Source organism: Emydura macquarii, unplaced genomic scaffold (genome assembly GCF_026122565.2).
Source record: "Emydura macquarii macquarii isolate MOO-44397 ecotype Brisbane River unplaced genomic scaffold, CSIRO-AGI_Emac_v2 contig_1363, whole genome shotgun sequence".
NCBI classification, from domain to species: Eukaryota; Metazoa; Chordata; order Testudines; family Chelidae; genus Emydura; species Emydura macquarii.
The window spans coordinates 2216913-2243138 of record NW_027131500.1 but is presented as its reverse complement, the minus strand read 5'-3'; the positions used below and the strand labels follow the sequence as shown (position 1 = coordinate 2243138).

At 43.7% G+C, this 26226-nt stretch overlaps 1 protein-coding gene across 9 annotated transcripts in view; it reads left to right on the top strand.

Moving 5' to 3' along the window:
• Nucleotides 1-705: 705 nt before the first annotated feature.
• Nucleotides 706-26226, top strand: part of LOC137155422 (storkhead-box protein 1-like) — a 129695-nt gene continuing 104174 nt past the window's right edge. For 5 of the 9 annotated variants that reach the window (XM_067551670.1, XM_067551673.1, XM_067551671.1 and 2 more), the window contains exons 1-2: nt 706-1059; nt 1437-1821. In XM_067551670.1, the coding sequence (XP_067407771.1) occupies nt 1473-1821 (349 nt within the window). In that variant the 5' untranslated portion in view covers nt 706-1059; nt 1437-1472. The other 4 variants (XM_067551667.1, XM_067551669.1, XM_067551675.1 and 1 more) reach the window with 3 other exon arrangements.

Below are 26226 nucleotides of genomic sequence, written 5' to 3'. Positions count from 1 at the left end.
AAATGTCGACACTATGGCGCTACATCAGCACAACTGCAGTGCCATAGTTGTGCCACTGTAGACTTCCCCGAGGTTTGGAAATCTGGGCTCTCCTATGGACATTTGCATAACCTGTGGCAAACCAATTAGCGCCTGATCGTCAGAGGAGCAGTGCATTGAATTTCGTAGGTATTGCGGGTACTAAGTCCTCTGAACATCAGGCCTCTCTCTATGCCTCCGTTTTCCCAGCTGTGAAAAAGGGACAATACAACACCCTTGTGAGGATGGTGAGAGTTGATTCATTAATGTTTGTAAAGTGCTTTGAGATTCTCAGTTGGAAGGTGAAAAAGAAACGCTAAATGTGAGTTTCATGTAGGTTTTCAGGCACTAGCTCCTTTGGCTTTTATTGTCCAAGCCAAGAGAAAGGTAAAAAAGGACAAAACCAGCATAAATGGTAAAAAGTCAGTGAGAGTTTTATGCAAACTTTTTGGACCAGGAGCAATGTACTTCACCTGTCTACAAACCGCCATGGGGCTTGCAGTTGGGTATGAAAACTGGCTAAACACACCGTCTTTCCATCGTAATCATCTGAGGTGTCACTTCCAAGGGAGGTAAGGAATTTTGTTTTTAACGCAACCAGACAGGGTAGCTGTGGCAACACTTGCACAGCTTGTCAGGCCAAGAAAGAGCTCGCATTGAGTTTCCTGGGCCCTTGGGCTAAGGGGGTAATAGATACAGGAGCAGGAGCAGCGGAGCTAAGCCGTGGGAGGAGGAGCAGCAAAGTGATCAGTATTAGAGACCGAGAGAGGCAGGCTCTAGTGGCTGCACTTACCCCTCCTCCCTTAGCAAACCTCAGGGGCAGCTCGAGCGAGCGATCGCCGTTTAGTTCAGGCACGATCCCCCTCCCCTTGTGCCTCCTCTCTTCCTAGGACGGTTCATTTCCCCGTGTTAGCTCCAGCCGAGACCTCGCCGCCTGCCCCTCAGCAAGAAGCCGGAGCAGGGGACTCGGCGCCCCGAGGTGCCCGGTTTGGAGCCCGGGTAGAGCATGCCTGGAGCTGGGCGCGGAGCCTGGAAGAGGAGGTAACGTGTGTCTACAGGGCCCCCCCCCAGGGCGCAGGCTCGCTGGGGAGCACGAGGCCGGGGCTCGCAGAGGTGCTGGCTGGGCGGGGAAGCGGCGGCGGCGGGCAGGTTGTGCAGGCGGAGCCCAACGCCTAGCGCCGCGGTGCAGCCGCGTCCCGGGGCAGCAGCAGGCAGGTGGGTGGGGCGCACCGCGCCACACCCTTGCAGCGGGGGTCAGGGGACCGCCCTGTCCTATGCGAGGGGAGAGGGGCCGGCCGGCCTGCAGGGAAAAGGGCAGCGCCAGGGTCAGAGCCCGGCCGGTGCAGGTGGGGGAGCTGTGAGCAGGCCGGCACCCAGCTCCGCCCTGATGGGAGCCCGGGGGGGGCTCTTTCGTGCAGAGGCTGCGGCGCCCGCTAGTCACAGCCGCCGCCGCGATGCCGCGCAAGGCGGAGAAGTTTCTGCAGATCGCCCCGCACTCGCTGGCCATCGTCCTGCAGGCGGACGCGAGGCGGGAGGCCGGCGAGCGGCAGCCGGGCCAGGAGCCGCCGCCGCTCGGGCGCCACCAGCTCGGCTACGAGATCTTCGCCGACTTCAAGCAGGCGAACATGCAGCACTTCTGGAACCCGCGCGTGACGGCGGCCGTGGCCGAGACCTTCTTCCTGGGCTGGCTGGACGGGCAGGTGATGCTGATCCAGGGCAAGGAGGAGCACCTGGAGGTGCTGCGGGAGGGCTGGACGCGCCGCTCCCTCAAGCCGCCCGCCGGCTTCCGCATCCAGTGCCTGGGTAAGTGCCGGCTTCCCTGCCCGGCGGGGCTGGGGCGAAGTTTGTGCCGAGACTCCACAAGCCCCGCGCCGGCCGCTGTCACTGCCCCCCGCGGGCGCAGAGCGGGAGACGTGGCCGGGAGCGGGGCTGGATAGTCTGTGGCAGAGTCACCCCCGCCTCCGCCTTGTGCACTTCACAACGCGCCTCTGCGGGGATTTTTCAGCCTCTCGCAGACTCGCCGGTTCGGGGCTAGAGTAACGGACTTGACGCACGGGAGGAGGCCCGCTGCGCTTTACTCAAGTCTGTTAAGTAGGTGCAGGAAGGTGGCTTTAATTACAGACTTTTACTCGAAGAGCACATGAACTGCTTCGGCTCTGAGGTAAACTCTCATTCCTTCCCCACCCAAATAAAACTCGGGCCACAGAATCTTTATTACGGTTTAAGAAACAAAACCCTAAGCATGGGGCTGTCCATGAGTAACTTTACAGATTGTTGTTGCTTCCCCCCCCCCCCCTAACAAACACACACAAAATTAAGGACCAACCCCCCTGCTTATGTGTGAACAGCCCCTGTATGCTTTTATACACTTAATTAATGACAGCAGGGCTGTGTGTAAATTCACAGATAACAAACAACCTTACCTTCAACCATAGGCCATACCTAAAAACTGAGTATATACATCACTATTTATATACTTTACATAGAGTAGGATATACATCACTGGTGCATATGATGAAAGACGCATAGGCACAAGGCAGAACAGAATCCAGCTGTCCTCTTCATAATGGTATTGGTTCTAAGAGGAGAAAATACTTGTCTTTGTCAGTAAAATGAGCACACACCAGTCCGAATACTCAGGGGCTGATCCAAAGCCCATTAAACTCAATGGGAATCTTTTAAATAACTCAAATGGGAGCAAATAAGTCAGGTAAGATAATCCAATTTTTAAGCACTTGTCTGACTAAAATCAGAAATAGCCATGCGGGAAATCTGTTGATGTCTGGTTTGGACAAGCTCTACCAAATACAGAGTTGTTGGGTTTTGTTGTTGTTTTAAAGATTTCTGTACACCTGCTGGTTTTTGAATGGGATTTGTATCACATTAGTTTAAAATGTACTTTTCTTTTTCAGTGTGTTTTGTGGGGGTATGTAGTGTGTTTATTCCACATTTTCCATTGTTCCTGTTTCCAGCTGTGCTTTATACAATGTACAGCTTCAGCTCTGTACAATACTTCTACCCTGTGGTAGAAAACACAAGGTGCACTACGGTAGACAAGTTTCCAGGCTGGCACCACTGGTGTTTTAGACACTGTGTCATCCAACTCTACACAGAACAAGTCTACATAACATGGTGCTTAAAAAGCTGGCAGTCTTTGGTGACTCTTCCCTACAGGTACTCTCATTGTTGCTTCTGCCAGGGACCTCACCCAGGGGTAGCAAAGGTAGGAAATTCTGGGTAAAAAATTGTAGTGTAGATAAGGCCAAAATGTATGTGTTTGTGTGTGGGACATGTGAGACTCAACAAGTGAGAGGGAAGGGCTGAAAGACAGCTGGAATGATGTTGATCCTGAATTATGACTGAGCTTGACATTTAGGCCTCATCTACACTACCAAGATAAGTTGACCTGTGTTAGGACAACTTACAGCCACCGCATTAATGACTGCGGTGACTGATGTCCGCACTACCGTCCTTTGGTCAGTGGTGTGTGTCCTCACCAGGAGTGCTTCCACTGACCTAAGAGGGGCAGTGTGGGGAGCTGAGAGCCCCATCTCTCAGGTCCACTGGCAGCTCCCTGGCGGGAGCCCAGCTGCTCCACAGGCTCCAGAGCTCCCAGTGGGCTGCTCCCCCCCACTCCCCATTTTCCAAGGGGAGCTGGGGGAAGCTGCCTGAGGCTTCTTGCCTCTCCATTCCTGGCCGGGGGAAGCTGCCCTGGGTTTCTCCCCTCCCTGTTCCCCACCAGGGACCCGGGGAAGCCACCTGGGGCTTCTCGCCTCTCCATTCCTGGCCGGGGGAAGCTGCCCTGGGTTTCTCCCCTCCCTGTTCCCCACTAGGGACCCGAGAAGCCGCCTGGGGCTTCTCGCCCCACTCCCAAATGGGAGTGGGATGCAGCCACTCAGTTCTCCAGGGGAGTGGGGGGCAGCTGGGCTCTTGCTGTCTGGCTTTCTTGTCAATTTCACAGCTCCAGCAGAGCCCTGACATTGACAAGAATGACAGCCAGCAGCCAATGTAGAAGGCGGTGTGTACACTGACACTGCAACACCCTAACTACACCAACATAAGCCATACACCTTGAATTCAGGTGGTTTTATTATGTTGACATGACAGAGTAGTTACATCGGTGGGAGGAGTATTTCAGTGTATACACCTTCACTGTTTTGTCAACAAAAGTGAGCTGTTCTCTTTGTTGTTGACCACTCCTTTTTCTGGTTAGTTTTCCCTCAAGTTTACACATTCTTCAACTGTGCTTTTAGTTCTCTGGCTAAATATCCAAATCAATATCTAAATCAATTATATTTAGTTTTAATCAGCAGTTCATGATCTTTTCTTTAAGACTTGGGGTCAAAAGTTCAAGTAGGACATAAGTTCCTTGGTATAATTTAGGCACAGCCCTCCCTCCCTACCTCATTGTCCTCTTATCTCCCCCCAGGTTCAATGGAAGGATTCCCAGTACCAGGCTCTTCCTTCTGACATAATGGATAAACTTTAATGCATTTGCCATTCCTTAAATTGCACAAATCTCTGTACAATGCCAAACCCGTACTGAGCAATGATAAATAGATTGTAAAACTTGCAGGGCTCACTGAGTCTATCTTGCAGGCTGAGCTCTATTTCAAGGTGTCTCTATTACACTTCTTACTGGATAAGTTGCATCAGTTCAAATCCATGCTAGCTAACAATGTAAAACTTTCTGTGTATATTCTTTATTCTGTGCTGCTGTGCACTGAAAATGAAGACAGTTTTTATAATTTTGCTTTCAACATATTGATTGATCACTGTCCAACAAGTTCTTGTTTAGTGTGAACTTAAACATTGTGCTTAAGTGCAAGGTTTGTGTTTGAACTTGGATTTTAGTGAGTTTGAGTCTGGTAAGCAGTAGAAACTATGGATATTTCATTATGATATTCCATTTTATCTATATGATCTCAGTACTTTTAAAGGGCTAACTATTTGAAAGCAGTATGTTCAATAGTCTGTTCAAATTCTCAAAATATTCGCCTCAACAGAAAAATGAATAAACATGTAAGTTATGCAGTTCTGGAAATATGAGTTATCATTTTAAATAATTTGGGTTCTAAAGTAGGCCAAAAGGCCGCCTAGTTAATCCAGTAACTGGAACAGGATCACATTTCTTGAGTATCTTTCTCTTTAGAGAGTGAAATTAAAACAGTAAATTAGACATATTTTTAAAATGCCCATTCCTGTTTGAAACATCAGTTACGCTTAGTCTTTTCTTCCACCCATCCCTCAGGTTCACTTATATTATAGCTTTACAACACAAAGATGAACACATTGATGGGAACTTCTGAAAAGACAAGTTTCCAGATGCTCCCATAGAACATTATTAAATGTGAGTAGTGGCACTTGAATTAAGGATTGACCTTTAATTATCCTGCTAGAGTAGTAGTCAGTTAATTACAACAGAAATATTCCAGGGTTTTATAATCTGCACCTCCACAAAAAAAACCCATTGTAATTTGAGTGTTCTTGGTGGCTTGAACTTGTGTGTGCCAGGATAGATATTTTCATGGTAAAGAAACAAAAAGGGTTTGCCTAGAAGTGAATTTCTTTTGCAATTCAAGACATCAGTTATTGTTTCTTTCAAAGGCCATGTGTATCATGTTTTGATGAGTGAAGATTGAAATAATAGTGCCTTTCCCAAAAGAAAAATCCTGCATTCATGCAGTATTTCTGCCTGTATGATAGGAATTATCCTGAGTTTAAAAAGAGAGCATTTTGTTTTTAGTGTTTGTTCTAACTTGCTAAAGTACGAGGAATTATAAACTGTGACTTGCCACTGTGTGTTGCGGGAGTGAAAAAGGACTCGAACTGAAATTCTGATGGGTACCTACCACGTAGGGTAATTTACAAACTGTAGCTCTCACAATTTCACTTCCAAAGGGAAGACCTAGTTTCAGGGTTTTATTTACAGGTGTAAATGTTCTATCAGTTTGCATGGTTTATATGGTTGACTGTGAAACAAACTACTTTTTCTTTTGTTTCGGAATTCTTTACCTCTTGTGCTTTTTACAGGTGGTCTCCCCCCAACCAGCTTACAGAGTTATGGGGATGCTGTCAGGTTAAAAACTGTGTATCTTTTAAAATAGGACATTTCTTTTCTTTTCTTCAGTTGCAGTAAAGTTACTGTGGGGAACAAAGTTTAAATATCTTGTTTTTTATTGCTTAAAATCTCAACCTCAATTCTGATTTAATATAATGTTTAGTTTAATGCCTTTCCTCCCCCTTTTTAGAGTGTTTAATTGTGGTGGTTATTTATTATTGTAACACTTAGTAGCCCTAATCATAGATTAGGACCCTACTGTACTAGTCACTGTACAACACAGAACGAAAGATGGTCCCCTGCCCCGAAGAGCCTACAATCTAAGTATAAGACAACAGATGGATTCAGTCAGATGGGGGAGTACAAGGAAACAATACTGATCACATGACAGGCAGTGGTCTCAGCACACCAGCAGCCTCGCTGTTCGCTGCCAATCTTTTTGTAGGCATCATGGCAAAGGAGAGTTTTAAGGAAAATGAGTCAGTTTTGCAGATTTTTAGTGGGAGCTCCTCACAAGCATCAGGGTCAGCATGGGAGATAGCACGAAGGTGCTTGTTTGAAAATGTAACAAGTCGGAAGTGGAGGCTGGCATCATGGACTGATTGCAGGCAAGTGTCATCCACTCAATAGCAAATGAGAGATGCAAGATGGGCATTGACTGTGAAGGACCTTCAGAAAGTGAAGATGAGCATCTTATATTTGATGTGATAGAGAAAGGGGATCCAGTGGAGGGATGATGAGAGAGTGGTGGCATGGTCAAAGCGATGGGCTAAGACAGTGGTGGTCAACCTTTCCAGACTACTGTACCCCTTTCTGGAGTTTGGTTTGTCTTTTGTACCCACTTAAAAACCACTTGCTTACAAAATCCGACATAAAAATACAAAAGTGTCACAGCACTCTGTTACTGAAGAATGGCTTGCTTTCTCATTTTTATCATGTAATTGTAAAATAAGTCCATTGGAATAGAAATATTGTACTTACATTTCATTGCAGTATAAACAAGTCATTGTATAAAATTTTAGTTTGTACTGACTTTGCTAGTGCTTTTTAAGGTAGTCTGTTGTAAACCTAGGTAAATATCTAGATGAGTTGATGTATCCCCTGGAAGACGTCTGCGTACATCGGGGTATGCATACCCCTGGCTGAGAACCAATGGGCTAGGAAAATTATCTTGGCAGCAGCATTCTGAATGGATATGAGCAATGCAAGACTGCATTTGTCAAGGGCTGAGAATTCAGTGACAGAGATGAGGGCCTGGATGAGAATTTTAACCGTGTGGATGGATAACAAAGGTCATTTCTAAAAGGTGTTATGCAGACAGCATTGGCAAGGTTTAGCCATAGCCTGGATGTGAGGACCTAGAGAGATGTCCAGGCCGAAGTTGATGCCCAGGCTATGGGCAGGATGATGGGGTTGTGCACAGTGATTGAGGAAGGGAAAGATCAAGAGTGCATGGCTTTTGTGTGGGTTTATATAATATATACATGTTGTGTGTGTGCATGTAGAGTCTTGCCCTGTGTAATTTTAAAACACTTTGGCTTACAAATAATGATGGAGTGAACTTTTTCAGACATGGCAAAATCACTGATTGTTGCTGAGAACTAAGCCTCTGGCAAGCTTTACATCTTAAAAGTCAATTTTTTGACTTCATATTGGACAGAAATTCCCTCTTACCTAAGGCAGCAAAGTCTAGGGATTAATGGGGCTTGTGTACAGGAGGGGTAATGATGGCATCTTCCTTTTTATTTTGGGGTGCTTGTACAATCCTATCCTATTTTGGGGTGTCTGGAACTTCAGCCTGCATAGCACCAAGGGTTGTTGGATGGTGTCCTATGACTCTAACTTGATGCTATGGTTACACAGAATGAGAAAGGGAATGTAAAACGGTAATTGTATCCTTCCCATAATATAGAAATATAACTCTGGTTCAAAAGTTTGATAACAAATAGCCTTGCTGAAGTGTAAATAACATGTATTTCATGGCTTTAGCTGATGTTCTTTTGCATTTACAAAATACCAGAACCTAAAGTTTGCATTTGATTAAAAAAACAAACAAACAAAAAAAACCCCCTACCAACAAAACGTAACTCAGCATTTGATATAAACTATGATGCTACAACTGGCATGCATAAGGCTGCTTGCATTAGGCTATGTTTTTAGTTGTAGTAAATAAGATGGGAAGGGCTAAATGTTCACCCAGTGCATGTATGTAAACATTTCAGACCATTTGTACATAGATTCACACTTGCATGTACTGTAATGCTTTTAGAAGTTTGAGAGCAAAGAAGCTATACTGCTAAAGAAGAGGCAAATCAACTGGACTAGCCCTGGGACATGATCATCTGTTTAAATGTGTAATTTCATTTTCAGCATAATTAGGTGCCTAAAGTGTAAATGATTGCAATTTATTTAAAAGAACTCTGATGCTTTGTTCTCCATTTTTACACATCAAAGCACTTATAAGTAGATTTGAAACTGAAAATATTTAAATTTTAATGTGTTTGTATTTTTACATACTCTAAAACAATGGCAGAATAAACATAACAAATAATATATTATATAATTGGTGAGTGGATATTTGGGAACTGAATGGAAGACTCTAGCTGGAACTTCAGTGGCTTTTGGGTCTGAGGCTACAGCTAGTCTATTATTTTAGAAATGTTGATAGTGCAGAGACCATCATAAGAACAGCAGGCTGAGCAGCTACTGGTGCTGCTACTATGATACAGTAATAGCACTGAACGCTATTGCTGTGGTTGATGTCTGTGCTGTCAGTTACTTCTCTCTGTGCCAAATCAGGTAGGCAGGATAGCCAGGTAGTGCTGTGGGGAACACTGGATTCAGTTCCTGCTAGCTGTATTATAGTAGTAGTAGTTTTACTTTTTTTGCATGTCTGGACACTTGAGGAGGGTTATAACTTTCTGCCCCACACCAAGATTGGTGTATGTGTGTGCGAGGGTTCGGAGGGTGGGGGGGAGCAATGTTGGAGCTATATCCTTCCTGTCCCAGTAGGAGGGGAAGTGTCTCCCCATTCCCTCCCTCACTTCCTTTGCTACCATGTGCGGGAAGTGTCTCCTTTCTTTCACCTCTGTGCTCACATGAATGGCATGCACAGGTGTGTGTGTGAGGCTGGAGAGGCCCAGACAGGTGAACAGACTTACCTTCTCTTGTATAATGGTAAGTGCTAACATTATGTAGTAATTATAGATGCACCCTTGTTTTTAGGGTTTAGGTGATGTTGATTAGATTTGTGGTGGTGGTCTGAGGTCCAGGACTGGCTTGTGGCATAAGGTATCAGGGATTGGAGACCATGATTCACCAGAAACTGTGTGTGTGTCTGTGTAAATAAAATTAACAGAAAATGCACAGAACAGGAGGAGATATTTATAATGTCCAAATAATTCCTTTAACTCACCCAGATTTAAAACGAAATAACTTTCACGTGTTTCTGAAAACACAGTATCCAGTTCAAGAGTTGGGAGTGACTGTAATATTGTCATTGCTGTGCTTGGTGCATGTGAACCAGAAAGTAAATGGGTTTAAGGTGTGTAAGATTGTAATATCCAAGTATTTTAGTCTGTGTGGTAATGTAGGATCCTAGCCTACTCTAGTGTAGTGCAGGTGGGATGAGAACAAATAGCAAAAGGTAGAGATGGCTAAATACTTGCAATGTTTGTCTCTTAGGAGTGTGGCCTTTCACATTCAGCTTCAGCTTCTGTTGTAGCTTTTTTATACTAAATGATTATATTGTAAAAGTTTGTCATGCTTCCATTTTGAAGCTTCTAATGATGAGTTACTCTGGTGTTATGAAATTGTAGGGTGTGTCTAAATTTCTGCCGTGGCTGGAGAAAAAATTTTGGAAAACATTTGAAGACTTGGACCAAACTGAGGGCTGGCCTACTACGGGTGCTGATGGGGAGAATGGTTACCTTATGTAAACCAATAGGTACTGGGGCATGGAGTTAATCATGTTTGGTAGAATTGATTGCAAGCTTTCTTGTAACTTTGCAATGTTCTGTAACTTGAAGTCTTTAATGAATGTTATAAAATTAACGATAGAATAACACTCCATTTGACACACCTTTCAGTTGCCTCCACTGTCTAATCTTTGTCATCATTGACACTGACCTCTCCTTTCATGTCGTTTGTGCCAACACAAATCAGCCTGTTGCTACCTCAGCAATGCTGTTTGTGGGTGTTTCCACCTCCGCACACATCTTTTCATGTCTTCATCTCCTCTTGCATTCCCTGTCTGTAACTTCCTCCTTTATTGCTCATGCTTGATCTTTGGGTCCTAGATATTAGACATGCTTGAAAGGTTTCCATATGTTTTATGGAAAGGCCATGCCTTTTTATAAGCACTATATTAATAGTGGGTTAAAAAGAAGTTACCAAACTTCACAATAACTTTTGTGGTCATGCCTCAAAGTAGTCTCTCCCCACTTAGAAGCTAATATTTGAAACTTAATTTTCAAGATTGTTTGTGAACTAATTAAACTAAATAGCACCAATTATTATTGATTTGCACAGTCAGCTCTACTGGAGTATTGTCCATTGTTTATATGCTACCAGGCATAACAGAGAAGAGGTTATTATGCAGCTTTTTGAGTTGAAGCTAAGTGCTCCCATTCTCTTCTCTTCCCACTGTGCTTTTCCCTCCTCCCAACAAAAAAAAATTAACACTCCACTAATTTCGCTTTAGAAATTCTTTCACGGTCGTTTTCTAGTCATTGACTGTAGAGATGTGTAGACTATTGGGCATTAAATGCTATTGATTTATACCCAGTCATAAAACATGTATTTTCTTTTTCTAACTATCTTCTTTAAACTGTGAAAACTTCCTTCAGTGAGGGTTGGGTTGGATTTCATAGTAATAAAACCTCCTGAGGAGGAGGTTACTACACATATAGGCACCTTTTCTATGCCTCTTGATATTGCCATGGGAACTAAGGGGATTTTGGCAACCTTTTCCCTTCCCTCACTCCTCTGAACTGAGTAGTGATCCCCAAATAATTTTTATTTCCATTAAGCATTTATTAGGAGTCTTAAAAAAAAAGAATATAACAAAAGAGGAACACATTAGGGTGAACTTTTAAACTGACAGTATGATGCAGATGCTTATAAATTTGTAGAAAGTAAGATTCTCCTCACTCAAACGATACTTCTACGAAGAAGTGCAGGATCTGATATTTAATGTATCTTGAAATAGTAGCTAGTGAGAGTGGGGGAGGAAGAGGAAGAAGAAAGATTTACAGGTGTTTGCTATGTATCACTTGTCAGAAACAGTTCCATACGCTAATATTTTGATCACCTGGCCCTGGAATCCTCCTTGAGCCAAGTAATACAAATACAAATTAGGTCTTTGTCCCGTCCCCCCCACTTACAGTAAGCAACTACAGAAGGTGTGTATAGTTAATCTTGGTTTTCAATACTTTTTCTAAACTTCACTGGGAAAATAAAAAGCATGAATGAAAAATAAATACAACCTCATTTTTCTTCTCTCACTCAAAGCAGCTCCTGATGCAGAAGCAAAGCCAAATACACTGGTGCATTGTATTCGTTGTGCAACATGAATAAAGGATTTAGAAGGTTAATAGACAGCTAGCACTGTATCTCTCTCCCTTCCCCACCTCTCTTCCCCCTACAAAGAACACCATTGTATGTTAAAGAATACTTGGTGGCAATAACAAATTTAGTAGTAAACTCTTTCTATACTGTCCAAGCTTTTAGTTAAGCAAATGTTCTTTATATTCTAAAGAAAAAATGACATCAAAAGAGAGTTAACATTGCCAAGTGAAGCACTCAAAGGTCAGGATATGCCAAAGTGCAAGTTGCACAGGCAGCCTTAACACTTTCCCACCGTAGTTCTTTATCCCCATAATTCATAAATCTCCTCTGGCCTCATGTCTTTTCAGTTTGCAGGTTGGATGCAGGGATATAAAATACCTAAACTTAACTAAACAAACATTTAAATGATAAAATAAAATGGTCATTTAAACAATCTAATACCAGTATGCTGTGTGGTTCCCTGGTGAGTGGCGCCAGCCCGGGGCGCAGCGTGGGGAGGAGGACACCGGCACACCCCCCACTGCATGTGCTCAGCGGTGGCTGCACCACCTGGGTGAATGGGGAGGGTGCGGGGGTCCTCACGGTAGCATGGCTGCGGGGAGATGGGGATGCTCCGGCAGCTGGTGCAGGCTTTGTCTGGTGAGGTGGGTGCTGGGGGCAGGGAGGACGGGGCCATGGATGCTCTGGCTGGAGTGGGGAGGTGCCTCTGCTCTGGCTTTCCAGTCATACTTCACCTCGGGTGCGTGGGGCCTACTGCCCCCCAGCCCGTGGGGGTGGGGCAATAAAGCAACTCCGTGCCCTGCCCACCCCCCGAGCCCATCCACCCCCCAACGTGCTCCTGGCCCTGCCTCGGAACCAGGGACGCCCCCTGTGCCCGCCTGACCTCCCAGACTCTTCACGTGGGTGTACCTCAGCTGCTGCCGCCCGAGGGTCTTGGCTCACTCACTGTTGCCTGCTCAGCTCAGCTGGCGCCACCGCTAAACCCCTGAGCTGCCAGGGCTCTCCCCTGCGCATGCGCGAGTCCCAGCCCCCCTCCAGCCCCTCACCCATTGTCCCTCCCTGCAACACCCCATCCCCAGTCCCACTCGCCTCCCATGTGCACAGCCTCCCCGTGCTGCTGACTTCCTTCTGGCCCGGCCCCAGCCTCCACGCAGCTACCTCAAGGTTGCTGTCAGCCACAGCTGGGCAGCTTTCGCTCGGCGGGGAGGCGCTGAGCCCAGCACTTGGGCAGCCAGTCCCCTGCACCAGCTCAAACGCAGGCAGGTGCAATGCTGTGCAGGGAGTGGGCACTGCTGAATTCTTCTAGCCTAGAGTCCACGCTGCTCTCCCCAGGGCAACGTTTAAACGAATTACTAAACGGAAAGACCGCTGCTTACCATTTAAATGTTTAGCTGCTTACATCCCTAGTTGGATGGTGCACAATAAATGAAGAAACTGTCGAGTATTGTTCTCACTGTTTAGTGTGGGCTCCTCTGCCTTATTTATGATACGCCATTCAGCTTCCACCCTGCATGACACCATGAATCCCTGACTGATTCTCTGTCTATACCTCTGCCTATTTCACTGCTGAAGTTGGAGTGTGTGTGACCAATGAGGCAGGGATTCATCAGATAAGTATGGCAGTTATAATAGTATTAGTATTTATTTATTATTGTATATATTTTAATATTATTATTACATACCCCCTCCCACAAGGACTGGCATATATGTGTCTGTATTCTGTGGTTACTGCTATTTCTAGATGCGTACTAGCTCCTGACACTTCCTGTGGCATAAGAGGTCACAAGAATTGGGGGACCTATTGGTCTTTTCTGTGTATCTGTGCAAACAGTAGGTGGGCAATATTGGAAGGAGGGAAGCACTAGTATTCTAACTCATGGTTACTTCAAAATAATTAACGTATGAAGTGACTCCTGTTTTCTTGGCCTACTGTAGGCATTGCAGAGTGATTACACTGAACAGTTGGTTTTGTTAAAACTTGTTTTTAAGATTGTACTTCCCCTCCTATAATTAAGCTTTTTGCTTTTATCAAACTACAGTTAGTAATTCTGTAACTGTGCATAGAAGATAAACAGGCTTGGGAGAATTCAATTTAAATTGAGAGAGGTGTGTAAATGTTGATTTCAGCTGACCCTGAAATTGATTGGTGGGGGGAAAGAAATAGATCAGGAACAGACTGCAGGAGTGCAGCCTCCTCCCCTCCTCCCTCCCGCCCGCCCTCACGCCTGCAGGGGCAAGGTGTTACCAGCCTTGTGGCAGCCCAGCCAACCCTCTGCAGCCCTGCTGCTGTCATGGACTTCCTCTGGTCCCCCTTCCCTCTACCGTGCACTGTAGGGCTGCAGAGGGCTCACTGGGCTGTCACAGGGCTGGTGGCACCTGATCCTTGAAGGCACAAGGTGTGGGGAGAGGCTGCGGTCTTGGCGGGGTGGAGCAGAGACCTCCAGCCAGGAATGGGAGGAAGAGAAGGACAAGCCCCTGGCTGTGAGGGAAGGAACTATTCAGCTGTGGGTGGCCTCCGCCACAGCCAGGGACCCATCCTCTTTGGAGCCCTGGCCAGGGATCTGTGGTCTGCCGCACCAGGACTGCAGCCTTCCCCATGCTTTGTGCCTGGGGCGATGGTGTGTCTCTGGCCCCACGACCATGCAGGGTGCCTCACGCAGATCCTCTGTCACAGCCCTGCTCTCTCACTCACTAGTCAGCATGTGAGAGCCATCACCAGGCAGCAGCTATTCAGCAGCACCCTGCAGCTGGGGGCTCATCCTCCTCTTTGCAGTCCTGACGGGAGTCTCTGCTCCCTTGGGCCACGACTGCAGCTTCCCCTGAACCTTGCGCCCTGGTGACTCAGGCTCCTTGGCCATGCCAGGAGCCCCGCTGTCAGTGCTAAGAGCCCCTGCTGTCTGCACTACTCTAACTCTAACCCCAGTCCTCCACACACACACCCCCTTTAATTTTCAGCATGTGTAAAAATAAAGTTAAAATGAAAACAAATCTTAAAAATAAAATCAAATTCTGCCAATTCTAAACATAAACGTACCTCTAGGAAGCAGAGTGAATTTTCATTCAGCATAATCATGTATAAGTATGGTATCTCTCTGTGCTGCATAGGAATGCAGGGATGTTTGTTACCATGTATGTATTCCGCTAAAGTATGCTAGAATTCCTGCTTTTTGGTCTACAGCTTTGATTGTTTGTTGTCCGTACCCAATCCATTCAATGCAATAGGAGGAAGAAGCTATAGAAAGAAGTAAAGTCTATACTTTTTCTTTATAGATCTACTGAACTTCCATTCGTTTTCTTTCCCTGGTTTATAATCTACTAGAGGGGCTCTGTGTAGGTAGGGGAGTTCATGAAAGCACTGTTCTACTAGGAACTGAGCTGGGGGCTCTTGAATAAGTGTTTTCTTGGTAACACAAATCATACCGAAGTATAAGTACTTTTATTTATTTTAATAGGGATCCTTTCTGAGGCGCTACAATGTTATCACCTCAGGTTATTCATACAGACTATAACTCTCTCCGGTTTTATACTGGCCAGAAGAATTAGTTTGCTTCAGTTGCAGGGAACTCCAAAGCTTTAACCACATTATTGTGTGCACTGAGGATAGCAGTTTAGAAGCAGAAACACAGAAGATGCAACTCAGAAATTGCAGCTGTCTTTCCAGTAAACACACTTTGAGCTCAGCCCTGCATTCCTTCTACACCCACAGCTTCCACTGACTTCAGTGAGAGCTTTGAGTGATGAAGGATGAGGCCCTTATTTGAAGTGAGTTAAAAGTCACTGCTTACAGAAAGGAAAATACTAGCAATAGGTGGTGGTGAGTGTATGGGCAACCGGGGCTGTAAACACATATGGACTGAGGGGCAATTTAAACAGCAATTAAGGCTAAATGCTGCTTTGCAAGTATATAAGATTAGATTGAGCTTTACATTTTATCTTCTTTATTTTTTTAAACCATTTCCTCTTTACTGAGCATGGATATTGGCTACTACAGTATTACCACAGTATCCAGTTTCCATGTTGAACATGCTCCCTGGATGGGCCAGGTTTGAGAATATATTTAAATATATTACACTTTTTTTCTTCACCCCAAATGTAATTGCATTGTCCTCTACACAGTGCACTCTATCCATCAGCCTATGATATGGAATTCAATATGAGATCTAGGCTGGTGGCATATATGTTTGTTTTGTTTGTTAGTTCACCTGCAGATGGTTGGTTGGCACATCTTATACATGTAGAAAATAAAAGATAATAAATACTGTCCTGATGATGGTTGGCCAGATCATTCATAATATGTATACGTACTATAACAATAAATGATTCTGACCCAACTGCTGTACTCTCAAAAGGTAAAAAATATTAAAAGAATCTGGATAATCCATTTCTTGCCCTCTTTTTTTTTTTTTTTTTAGAATCAGGATTCTAGTTATGCCTCTGGGCTTCTAGTGAGCCTGTGTTTGAATTTGGATTATAAACATAGTGTGCCTGAGTGTACACAGTACGCTAAATCTTTGTAAAGCGAACTTGAGTTGTCTTTGGATGTATTTCAAGAAGGATAAGTGGTTTGTCAAGGTTTTAGTATAAAAGCTGTTTGTTATGAAGATACCTCTTTGAGCCATGCCATGCAATTATTTATTCCCAAAGTACAACCTATGGAGAAATTATTTTTATTTGCTTCTTATCATAAAACACAGCAAAATTCCAAGCACACAACTCAAACACTGTATCCTTTTAGCTTAACCTTGAATTCTGCTAGCAATTGATTAACACAGAGAACACTTCCTGTATAGAAGTTTGCTGCTCTTATAAACTGTATCCAGGACACATCTACTTTTCTTTTACAAAGCTTAGATAATTGAGTTATATGTCAAGACAAAGAAATATCCATACGCTATTCTTATTTCAGTAGTTTACCTTTGTTTCTGTGATTTCATTAACGTAGACTTTTAAATTAATTTCTTACTGCACATAACACTTGAGGGCTCAGTCATGAGCTGGCTTATGCATCTGTTCAAGGGAGTAAGGCTCCTATGCAGGCTATCATATCCCATTGGTCACAACAAAAGTGGGGAGACCAGCTAGCGCTGCCAAAAGATTTTAACTCAACTCCCTATCATTCCCCTTCCGCCCTCATCTTCCCCCCCATTCCCTCCAAAAATGTGCATGCCAGCCCAACTAGGCTGGTGAAGAGCAGGGAGTAAACTGCTTCAAGATAAGTGCTGCTGCGGATTACTTCTCCTTCCTGGAGCAAGGGGGAGCCAGGAACCAAATTGTGGCTAAGTAACTATTTGGTCCCTGTTGTGCTTCTGGGGCAGTGCAACTGTGCAACACCCCTTCCCCCAGGGCAGATTGCAAGGTGCCAGTGTAGCTCATATGGTTTACTTGAATGTTCGTGTACTGTAACGTTAAACCAAACAATTTAATAAACCATAAATTATGGAATCAAATGAGTGTGCAATGAAATGCTTATGACCGTGGTTTAACACTAACTATTGCAAACCTCAAATATGTAGTGAAGCGTTAGATGCTAAGTGCTTCCAATACATTCAAGGTGTGTGTTTAAACAGCACCATCTGAAATACCTTATTGGGATGATAAAATGGGCATTTCGTTTACAAAAGAGTTTTTTCTTAATTCCTATGTGAGATGCAACTCCTTGGAGCTGTTTAAATATGAAAAATTTATTTTGGCTGCTATTGTCTGCTTTCCTTTAACATCTACAGGTAGAATAGTACATTTTTATACTCATTTTATCTTAATATAAACAAACTTTCCATACAAATATTCTTCAAACTCTATATATGTTTCTTTTAAAAAGACCGATTTGTGATTGGTCAACCTCTTATCACGATTTCTGTCTTTATTTTGCTCAAATTCCAAAAATGGTAACCATATATTATAAAAGCTACTTGCTCCTGATACAAGTCTCTGTGACTTTTTCCACTGAAAGGATTTCTCATGCTTTATTTCCCATTAATGTAGAGTTTTACATTCTTGCCCTTAAATGTGGCCATCCATCACTACCCCAGCCCATTTTAAATGGTCTGAGTTCTTTCCTCTCCCCTGTACAGCCCAGATGTGCTCTTGTGTGCGTGTGCATGAAAACACACACATATACACACACACTGTGGAGTTCTCTGTTGACATAACAATAACACAACATAAAGATCAACCTAAGCTTTCTCCTCCAAGCTAACCTGTTTCTAGGGCTTCTCTCCAACACCCTTTTGTCTCAGTTCCCTCTTCTCATGGAAACACATCTCACTTATGTCTGTGTGTTAAGGAGCTACATCTGCTATGATCAGAAGTCAATATTGCTGTGCAGGCTTCCCACATCTGCTAAAGAGGATGAGACCACAGAAGACCCTGACATGCTATTATGCAGTGTCTGTAGATGTTTGGATTCCTGCCTCCTTCTGCCAAACACTCATATGGCTGGATTAGCCATTTAATTTCATTTTCATTTTCAGTGAACAAGCACAGCATTATGAAGCTCCTGATGGTGTTTGTGAATGGAAAAGTACAAGCCAGACAGCCTAGAGTGACAATCAAGGAGACTTGAGCAGCCAAAAGAACAGGAAGGATGTCTTGAGCAAAAGGGAAAAAAGGAGGGTGGTCATGAGCCACCATACCCATATTCATCATTGATATAGCCTGTTGTTTTTCTACAGCACTTGGAAGACACTAAGCCAAAAAGAAGAGCAGAAAAATGACTTAGGACGGGAGGCATGTAATTACTATAAAATGGGCCTATTGGTGATGCTCCTCAGTTGTTTGGCACATTGATCTATGGTTGTGTTAAGATTGTGATTAGGTCACCTAGCCGTCTGAACTCTACAGGAATGCTAGTTAGCTACAAGGTTACAAGCTGCAGACCACGATTTTAAGGTCTTTATTAAATATATACAGCAAATGGGAAGGCAGCATCCAAAATATATTGAGCATCACTGACATCTGAGTTGTTAGTTTTTTGTTTGTTTGTTTTAAAGCTGCTAGCATGCTGCTGAAATCTCAGAAAAGACACTTAAACTAGGTTAGTTTTCAAAATTGAGTTTAAAATTAGCTTCACTGCCCCGGAGCTCCCCTGCCAACTTCATGGTTTGACAAATTTTCCTTTTTATTATGTAATCTTCCCAGTGTCTTATGAAAAGACTCACAGAAACAGCAAGGGAAACCGACTCTCTGCTCCAGGAGAGACAATGAGAAAGACCATGCAAAAAGTGCTATCAAAAGCACAAAGTAAACAAATTGAAAAAATAGAGAGGATGAAATCTTTCAGTCCTTGTAACAATATTGGGCAAAACACTTTCAGACAGAAAGGACTTTTTAAAATTGGCATGGTCACTTTAAAGACAAGCAAACAGCAGAGACCTTCTTATGCATTTCCTGAACTCTTGGATGACATTTTCAGCATCTTGGATGCAACAACCCTAAATCACCACATAGTTAAGCACATGTATAACTTCAGCATGCCTTGACTTTGGGTGTACTCACATGCTTACATTTATGAATCCCATATGTTCTTTTTGTTTGTCTGTTTACTGTGTGAATGGATGGGGTTAATTCAAAAAGAGGATGTTTGCACTTAGGCAGGAAAGAGTTCAATGGCTTCAGATAGCCATCCACCTGCCAACACTTAAGAGACAATGCAGGATCCATTCACTTGATGTCCTACCTCCAGTCCCCTGCTGAATTAATTGAACAATCTTTTCAAGTGGTGGTGGTGTCCCAGTTTGTAAACACAGTAGAACCAAAGAAGCCTGGGAACTGAGACAAAGGACTCTTGGGGAATGGGGGGGACAAAGCGGGGGGGGGGGAGAGGGGGAAAAATAAGTGACTCCCTTACTAGGGAGAGAGCAGCTGTTTGGGAGAGACAAGGAAGGGAGGTCTGCCTAAGGCCTGGTCTACGCTAGAGAGTTTTGTTGACAAAAGTCACCTTTTGTCGACAAAACAATCCTGGTGTACACACTGCAATGACCCTTTTGTCGACAAAACAGGGCAGTATAAATAAAACAGGGCAAAATAAAACCACCCAGACGAGAGGCGTAGAGTCTTTTTTGGCAAAGTTTTTGCGAAAAAGCGCATGTGTAGACACTGCCCTTCGGTTAAATCACTGACAATAGCCTCCTGATTATCCCAGCATGCGTGCTACTCTGCTAAACGGTTTGAGCTCTGCTGCTGGTCGCCTCTGCCCCTCCCCTTTCAAAGCCTGAGGAAATTTTCAAGTTAACTCACCATGGAGAGCTCACTCCACAGCACAGAAAACACAGTCCTGTCTGCCAGGGGAGGAGTGTAACTCCTGACCTGCCGTGCAGAGCCAGGGAAGGAGGAGGGGGCTGTGTCCCTCTCCCCGCCCCTGCAGGTGTATTGGACCTTTCTCTACTGAGGGGTATAGGGGAACAGGGGATGCCAGTTATGAGCTGTCTGTAGCAGCTTGTGCCTTGGGATTGGTTTGCTTCCAGCTGCTACTGTCTGGACTTAAAGAGACAGGACGAGTGCAGACATACTCACTGTCCCCCAGCACTTGCTGTCTGTCTCGGTGTGTGTGTTGTTTGTGTGTGTCTCTCTCTTACATACACATTCACTCACTCCCCCCCTCCCTTCCCGCTTCTGTGGGCTTCTTGTGTTTGTGTTCAGCAGTGTCAGCTTGGCTGACAGGGCAGTTTAAAAGCAGCTGTCAAACTAGTAGGAAGCCCATGGAACGATGGGATTCAGAAACCTTCCATCGTGTGATGCTGTGCCTGTCCCGTGAGGTGTTGCAAGCCCTTCCCAAAGCACCCTGCGTGCAGTTGTAGAGTGGGATAGCTACCCACAGTGCACTGCTCGCTTTGTCGACAGAAGAGCTGATAGGGTGAATGCAATCCACTGACAGAAGGAGACAGTAAAGATATGCAACAGTGATTTAATTACAGCGGTGGCTCTATGCCGGCAAAACTTTTGTCGACAAAACTTTCTAGTGTAGACAAGGCCTAAGGCATCTGCCAAGGGATGGCAAGTATCTAGGTAAGATAATCTATATATAGACTGGTTTAGAAAACCTTTATCTCATACATTATTATTTGTTCTTACTGTTAAGATTAAACAATACTATGATTTCCGAAGGCTGTCTTTATTCACCACTGGGCTCCCAAAGGGAGGAACTGCAGATACCAAACCCAGTTGGACCTGCTGGGCGAGTGGCACTGGTTCACAGGTTATTGTAGCTCACGGCCTGGAGAGAATCCACTCCAAGAGAGGTGAACTACTCCAAGAGAGGTGAAGGTCCAAGGCCTGGTACCTCAGGGAGTACACTCAGAGAGATGGAAGAAGGCTCCAAAGCGCAGTTAGCCCTGTAACCATGACCATTTAGGACTTGCTAGATCAGGACCAGTATTCTAATATTTTCATTTCTGATGTGCTCAATGCTGTTGATTCCATTTCTGAAAATTAAACAGCAGAATATTGTGTTCAGGGTGCTGAAGATGCCATTAAGAATATGAGGAAAAGTGTGATGAGGCTCTTTCCACTCAAACAATGGCGGGAAGGGGGAGTAAATAAAAGGTTACCACTTCAGTTGCAATTATCCCAGATCCTTTCACTGTATGACTATTTATAGCTATGATTGGGTCATTTTTCACCTTCAGCCAACCATCTTACACTAATAACATTGCAGGGTTTTTAAAAAATTCTTCCTTTAACTTTTCATGCATTTCTTCACTTGCAGTGGACCTGCAAATTTGAAAACTCTAGGGAGGTGCATATCCATAACTAGGTGCCTCCATTATTTCTTTTGGTTACTCATTTTGTGCTATAGTGAAAGAGTGAAGATTTTTAGCAACTTTCTTATCAAGTCCACTCTTTGACTTTCAGTTTCTATAATATAATTACCAATTGATATTTGTAATTTTTTGAGTGTCAAAGATGAATAGATACTGCTCCTGAATAAAGCCGAGTTTGAAAAACTGCTGGAAGGCCTGCAAGGATGTTCTCTGTGATTATATTTCAGAGACAGCATGGCAGAAGAAAATATTTTGCTTTCAGAATCAGCAATTTCATCAGTCTTCTGATTTAATAGATGGTTTCATTCAAGGGGATATTTGTTCTTCAAGAACTGAAAACCAGTTTGTACCTGCACTCTCTGAGATGAGCATGAACCCTTTCCATCTTGCTACTTTTGGCAATCTTTATCTTTACTTTATACAACTTATTCATTGTTTTAATTATTTTAGTCCATTCACTACCTTGTTTCCTACATCTTCCTGTAACTTTAGGCATGTTAGGTCAGAGAGAGAAACTCCTACACTGTTGCTTGGTGATCACTAGACATTAATCACCTTGTGACAAGGTAGAAAGTAGATTCGCAAGCTCCAGTGTATGTGGGGTTAACTCAGACCCTGGTTTGTCATATGAGTGATTGGGTGGACAGATAAAGTGAAAGGGAAATGGCTCTTGCAGTGGCAGCTAAGGGAGACGTGCGTGTTCTTTCCCCTTCCACCTGGAAAGATCTCTGGCAATTGAGACCCACCGTTCTGAGGGGTTTGCCTTTATTCATGAATCAATAAAAGAGAGATCCGATGAAAGGGATTGAAATGCTGCTGCTGCTGTGTGTTGTTCACCTCTCCTGTCCCAGTGGTTCCGATGACTGGCCTATATACCTGTTTCTGGTATGGATCGGCATATTTTGCATTTGTTCCCATTAGAATGAGAAATAATCACCCAGTGAATTCAACACTGCAAAGACTGAAAAATAAGCTGAGCTAGCCCCGTTGTTCCTAACCTGTGGTCAGGGAGCTAAAAGTGGCCCGCTGCTCCCCTACCTGTGGCTGAAGAAGGGAGGGGCTGCCTAAGGACCCAGGCGATGTGCATTGCCAAGGGGCTAAAAGACTGGTGCAGGCTTCTTGCTGCAGCCAAGGGGATGGGAGATCAGCGCTCTGCTCCCCCTGGCTGTAGCAGGGAGCACAGCAAAGCACTCTGCCTGGGTCTTTAGGAGCTGGGGTCCCTGCTGGAGCCCGAGGGAGGAGAGCACTGATCTCCACTCCCCCTGGCTAGAGAAGGGAGCCACTGCCTAGGGACCCAGGTGGAGCACAGGGCTACAGGATGCATGCAGTTTCCCTGCTGCAGCCATGGGGATGGGAGAGCCTCCTTTCTGAACTCCTTCTGTCTGGCTGTGGGTGGTATAGGGGGGTTGCTGTTGGAGAGACTGGTGGCCCTTTGGGTAGTAAAAAATATATCTGTGGCCCTCGAGCCAAAAAGGTTGAGAACCACTGAGCTAGCCAAATCTGTGTAGAATTGGTATTGCAGGCAGTTCTTTACCTTCCAGAAGTTTTTAGATTGTAGCAAAACAAGTCTTCTAAAAATTCATGCCATTCTAGTCATCTTCTTATGACAGTTGATTTCACCCACTAGCCACATCCCTATCTCTAATTACCAGTGAGAGTACCTAACTCCCTTCCTCTCTTGGTTTCTAGGCAGTTCTATAACCTTATTGTTTTACTAATAGCCATAATAAGAACCTTTAAAGCTTTTTAGAATAGTTAATTTTCACTAATTGAAATTAGTCTAATGTTTCTCGGATTATACTAAAGCAGAGGGTTTGCTGTGACAATTGTCTGTCAGGCCGACCTGTATTGCCTCATTGTAAGCTTGTTGTGCTCTCCGTCTATCGTATCCACTTGATGTTTGCAGTGTTGTTATAGCAGTGTTGATCCCAGATATTAGAAAGACAAGTTGGGTGAAGTAATAGCTTTTATTGGACCAACTTCTCTTGGTGAAAGAGACAAGCTTTCAAGCTTACAGAGAGTTCTCTTTTACCAAGAGAAGTTGGTCCAATAAACGATATTACCTCACCCAATTTGTCTTTCTCATACACATGTTGTCTCTTGTCTATTATTTGTTTCGAAAGCTGTTTGAAATCACCATTTTTTTTGTTATGTATTTGTACAGTGCCTAGCACAGTGGGCTCTTGATCCACGGTTGAGGTCATATCATACTACCCCAGTATAAATAGTTAAATTAAGTTTATATATTAGTTTTAAAAAATTACTTCATAGTGACAGAGCTGTTCCAAAAAAATGAAAACAAACAAAAACCATACTCCCAGACAATCTTATTAAATCTTTGCACAGATGCCCTGTAGGTTTGCATTTTCTGTTTTCTCAGAACTCAGGTTGAAGTAGTCATTTAACGTTGCACTCATGAATTAGCTTCCCTATTGAATATACATTACATGCATAATTCTAATTGACTCTTTAGAAATATTCGTAGCGTGCACATGTGCATTTTCAGGTATACATCAGTTTGAGTATGTAGCCCTTATACACCCAATACAATGCAAATTGCTGTTTTTATTTTTCTCTCTGGGCGGCTATTCTTTAAAAAGTGCCACAGGATTGATTTGTGTCAGGAGGCTGAGAGCTGGGTTGTACTACTTCAGTTTGAGTTATTGCAGCTGGCCATGTGTCACGTAGACACCAGCAATAATTGCAGTAGTGCTTTACAGAAAGGAACTTGGACTGGTAATGGATCATACCTTCCTCTTGCTAAACGGCAAGTTATAATTATATGATGTGACTCAGTCTAGTACTGTGAATGTAACTTCTCATGCATTTCAGTCCTTTCCTAATTGGGCAGGGAAGGAAGAGCATGAGATCTGGACCCCAAGGTGACAAAGCACCTTTCACTTAAAGTGTTGTATCCAGCAGTAGAGTGCATTCCTAACTACAGCACCTATTTCTGTTCTGTGTGCACGACTATGCCTTACTAACACATGCAGGAAATAGATCTACTTCTGTCCTGGAAAACTGAAAGCAAAAAGGAAAGTTGGTATTTTCTGAAACCTAAGATGCTATCTTACAGGTGATACGGATTTCTGTCCTCAATAGGCTATTGGCTTTTTCTTGGATCATCTGAGAAGTGGTACTTCAGAAAGTAAGCCTCCTTTGCAACTCCTGCTATTACAGGGACTCCCCAGGGGCCTTTTAACCTCCTGCCTCTTAAATACCTTTTTGCTATGAGGCTAAGTAGTATAGGTTAATTATGGATCAAGACAAAACCTTTCTTCAATTTTATGTTTTACCTTAAAAGCCTGTTAATACATGTAATGGCTCATCTTCACTCCAGTGGTGGCTCTGTGCCAGGGCCACACTGCAGTCTGATGAAATGTAAGATAAGATGCTTGCCCTACATAATTGGGGATATCCTTTTTCAGTCTGCTATCTGTCTGTTGTTAGTCTTCCTACCTGTTTGAATCTATCTACTTATATGGACCCCACCTTTGGTTGTTCTCAAGGAGTATTACCAAAATGACTGCCCACGGTTTTTGCTAGTTCCTGTCTTCCATTTTCTGTCCCCCATTTTTTTGTGTCACCTGAGTGCAAGAGAGGAAAATGTCTATTTTCAAATGGTATTTTTACATCCTAGTAAGATAGTAGTAAAAAGCAGTCTGTTGCTTCTCTTCTCCAGAAAACTTTTTTATCACCTGCTTATTTTTTTTCATGTTTTTATATTTTATTCAGTTTCTCTTTTTCCTCTATCTCTTTCAGAATTTATCAGTGTTTTTTTTTCCCCCATGTCCTGCCTGCATTTTAGCTTTTAACCAATTGTCACTTGTTAGTTGTACAGCAAGCTCTAAACCTTGTTAATACTTGGTTAGTAGCTATGGCAACTAACAACAGTTTCATACTGGCGATTGTCTAACTCATTTAATACTTGTTGTGCTGTGTGGACAGGACTGCTTAACTGTGCCTGACTGCCTATGTAACATGCTGACTGGTTCTCTTTCCTTATATTTCTCTGTGCAGCAGGACTAACCAGCATGCACCACCCACATGCTGTTCTTAGTGCAGGTTTCTGGACACTTATTTCTGAACAACATGGGATAGTTTTCCAAAATGCACAGAGGCAAATATGGATAGGCATTGCAGAAGGTCTGGATTCTCAAGCTTGGTGATACATTGTAGCTTTTCTTAGAGCATCCATGGGGCCCTGACTCAGCCATATTTTGTTGTATTTTTAATATAGGCAGGACCTGTCAGGGGTCTTTGACTTCCTTTTACTCTGGTGGTGTTTTCTGAGACATCTTTCTTCTGACAGTTACTTCCATAGCTTCAATTTCTGCTTCAGTGTACCAACAACAGCTTCTTTAAACAGCTGCAATAGAATAGACATTGGAAATGACTAATAAACCTGACTTTTCCCTGCTTTAAATATTGAGAGGCTGGGTCATAATGAATTGGTGAATTGGAAGATGGAGAAAACAAATTAACAGCTAAGTGTGCATATTTCTTATTTCTGTCATAACTTCATTTTCCTGCGCATTGTATCTTTTCTGTCCTTTCTGTAGTTGAACGGCTCTCTAGGCAACGGCAATATTTACTCAGTTCATTAAATCACGTTGGCTCAATCTGACTTTAGACTCCTCAACTGTTCTTGTTACTGAGTGTTTCTTGTTTGTCTACTCTCTTTTTTGCTCTTCTGTTTATCCAGTGTTCAAACCTTATTAAGTGTTTGCTGGTGATATAAAAAAAAAGATACATGCCTTGAAGTTAATCTCAGTTCATGATGGGCAGGACCATTCACACTTTTAATATGGATCTTATGTC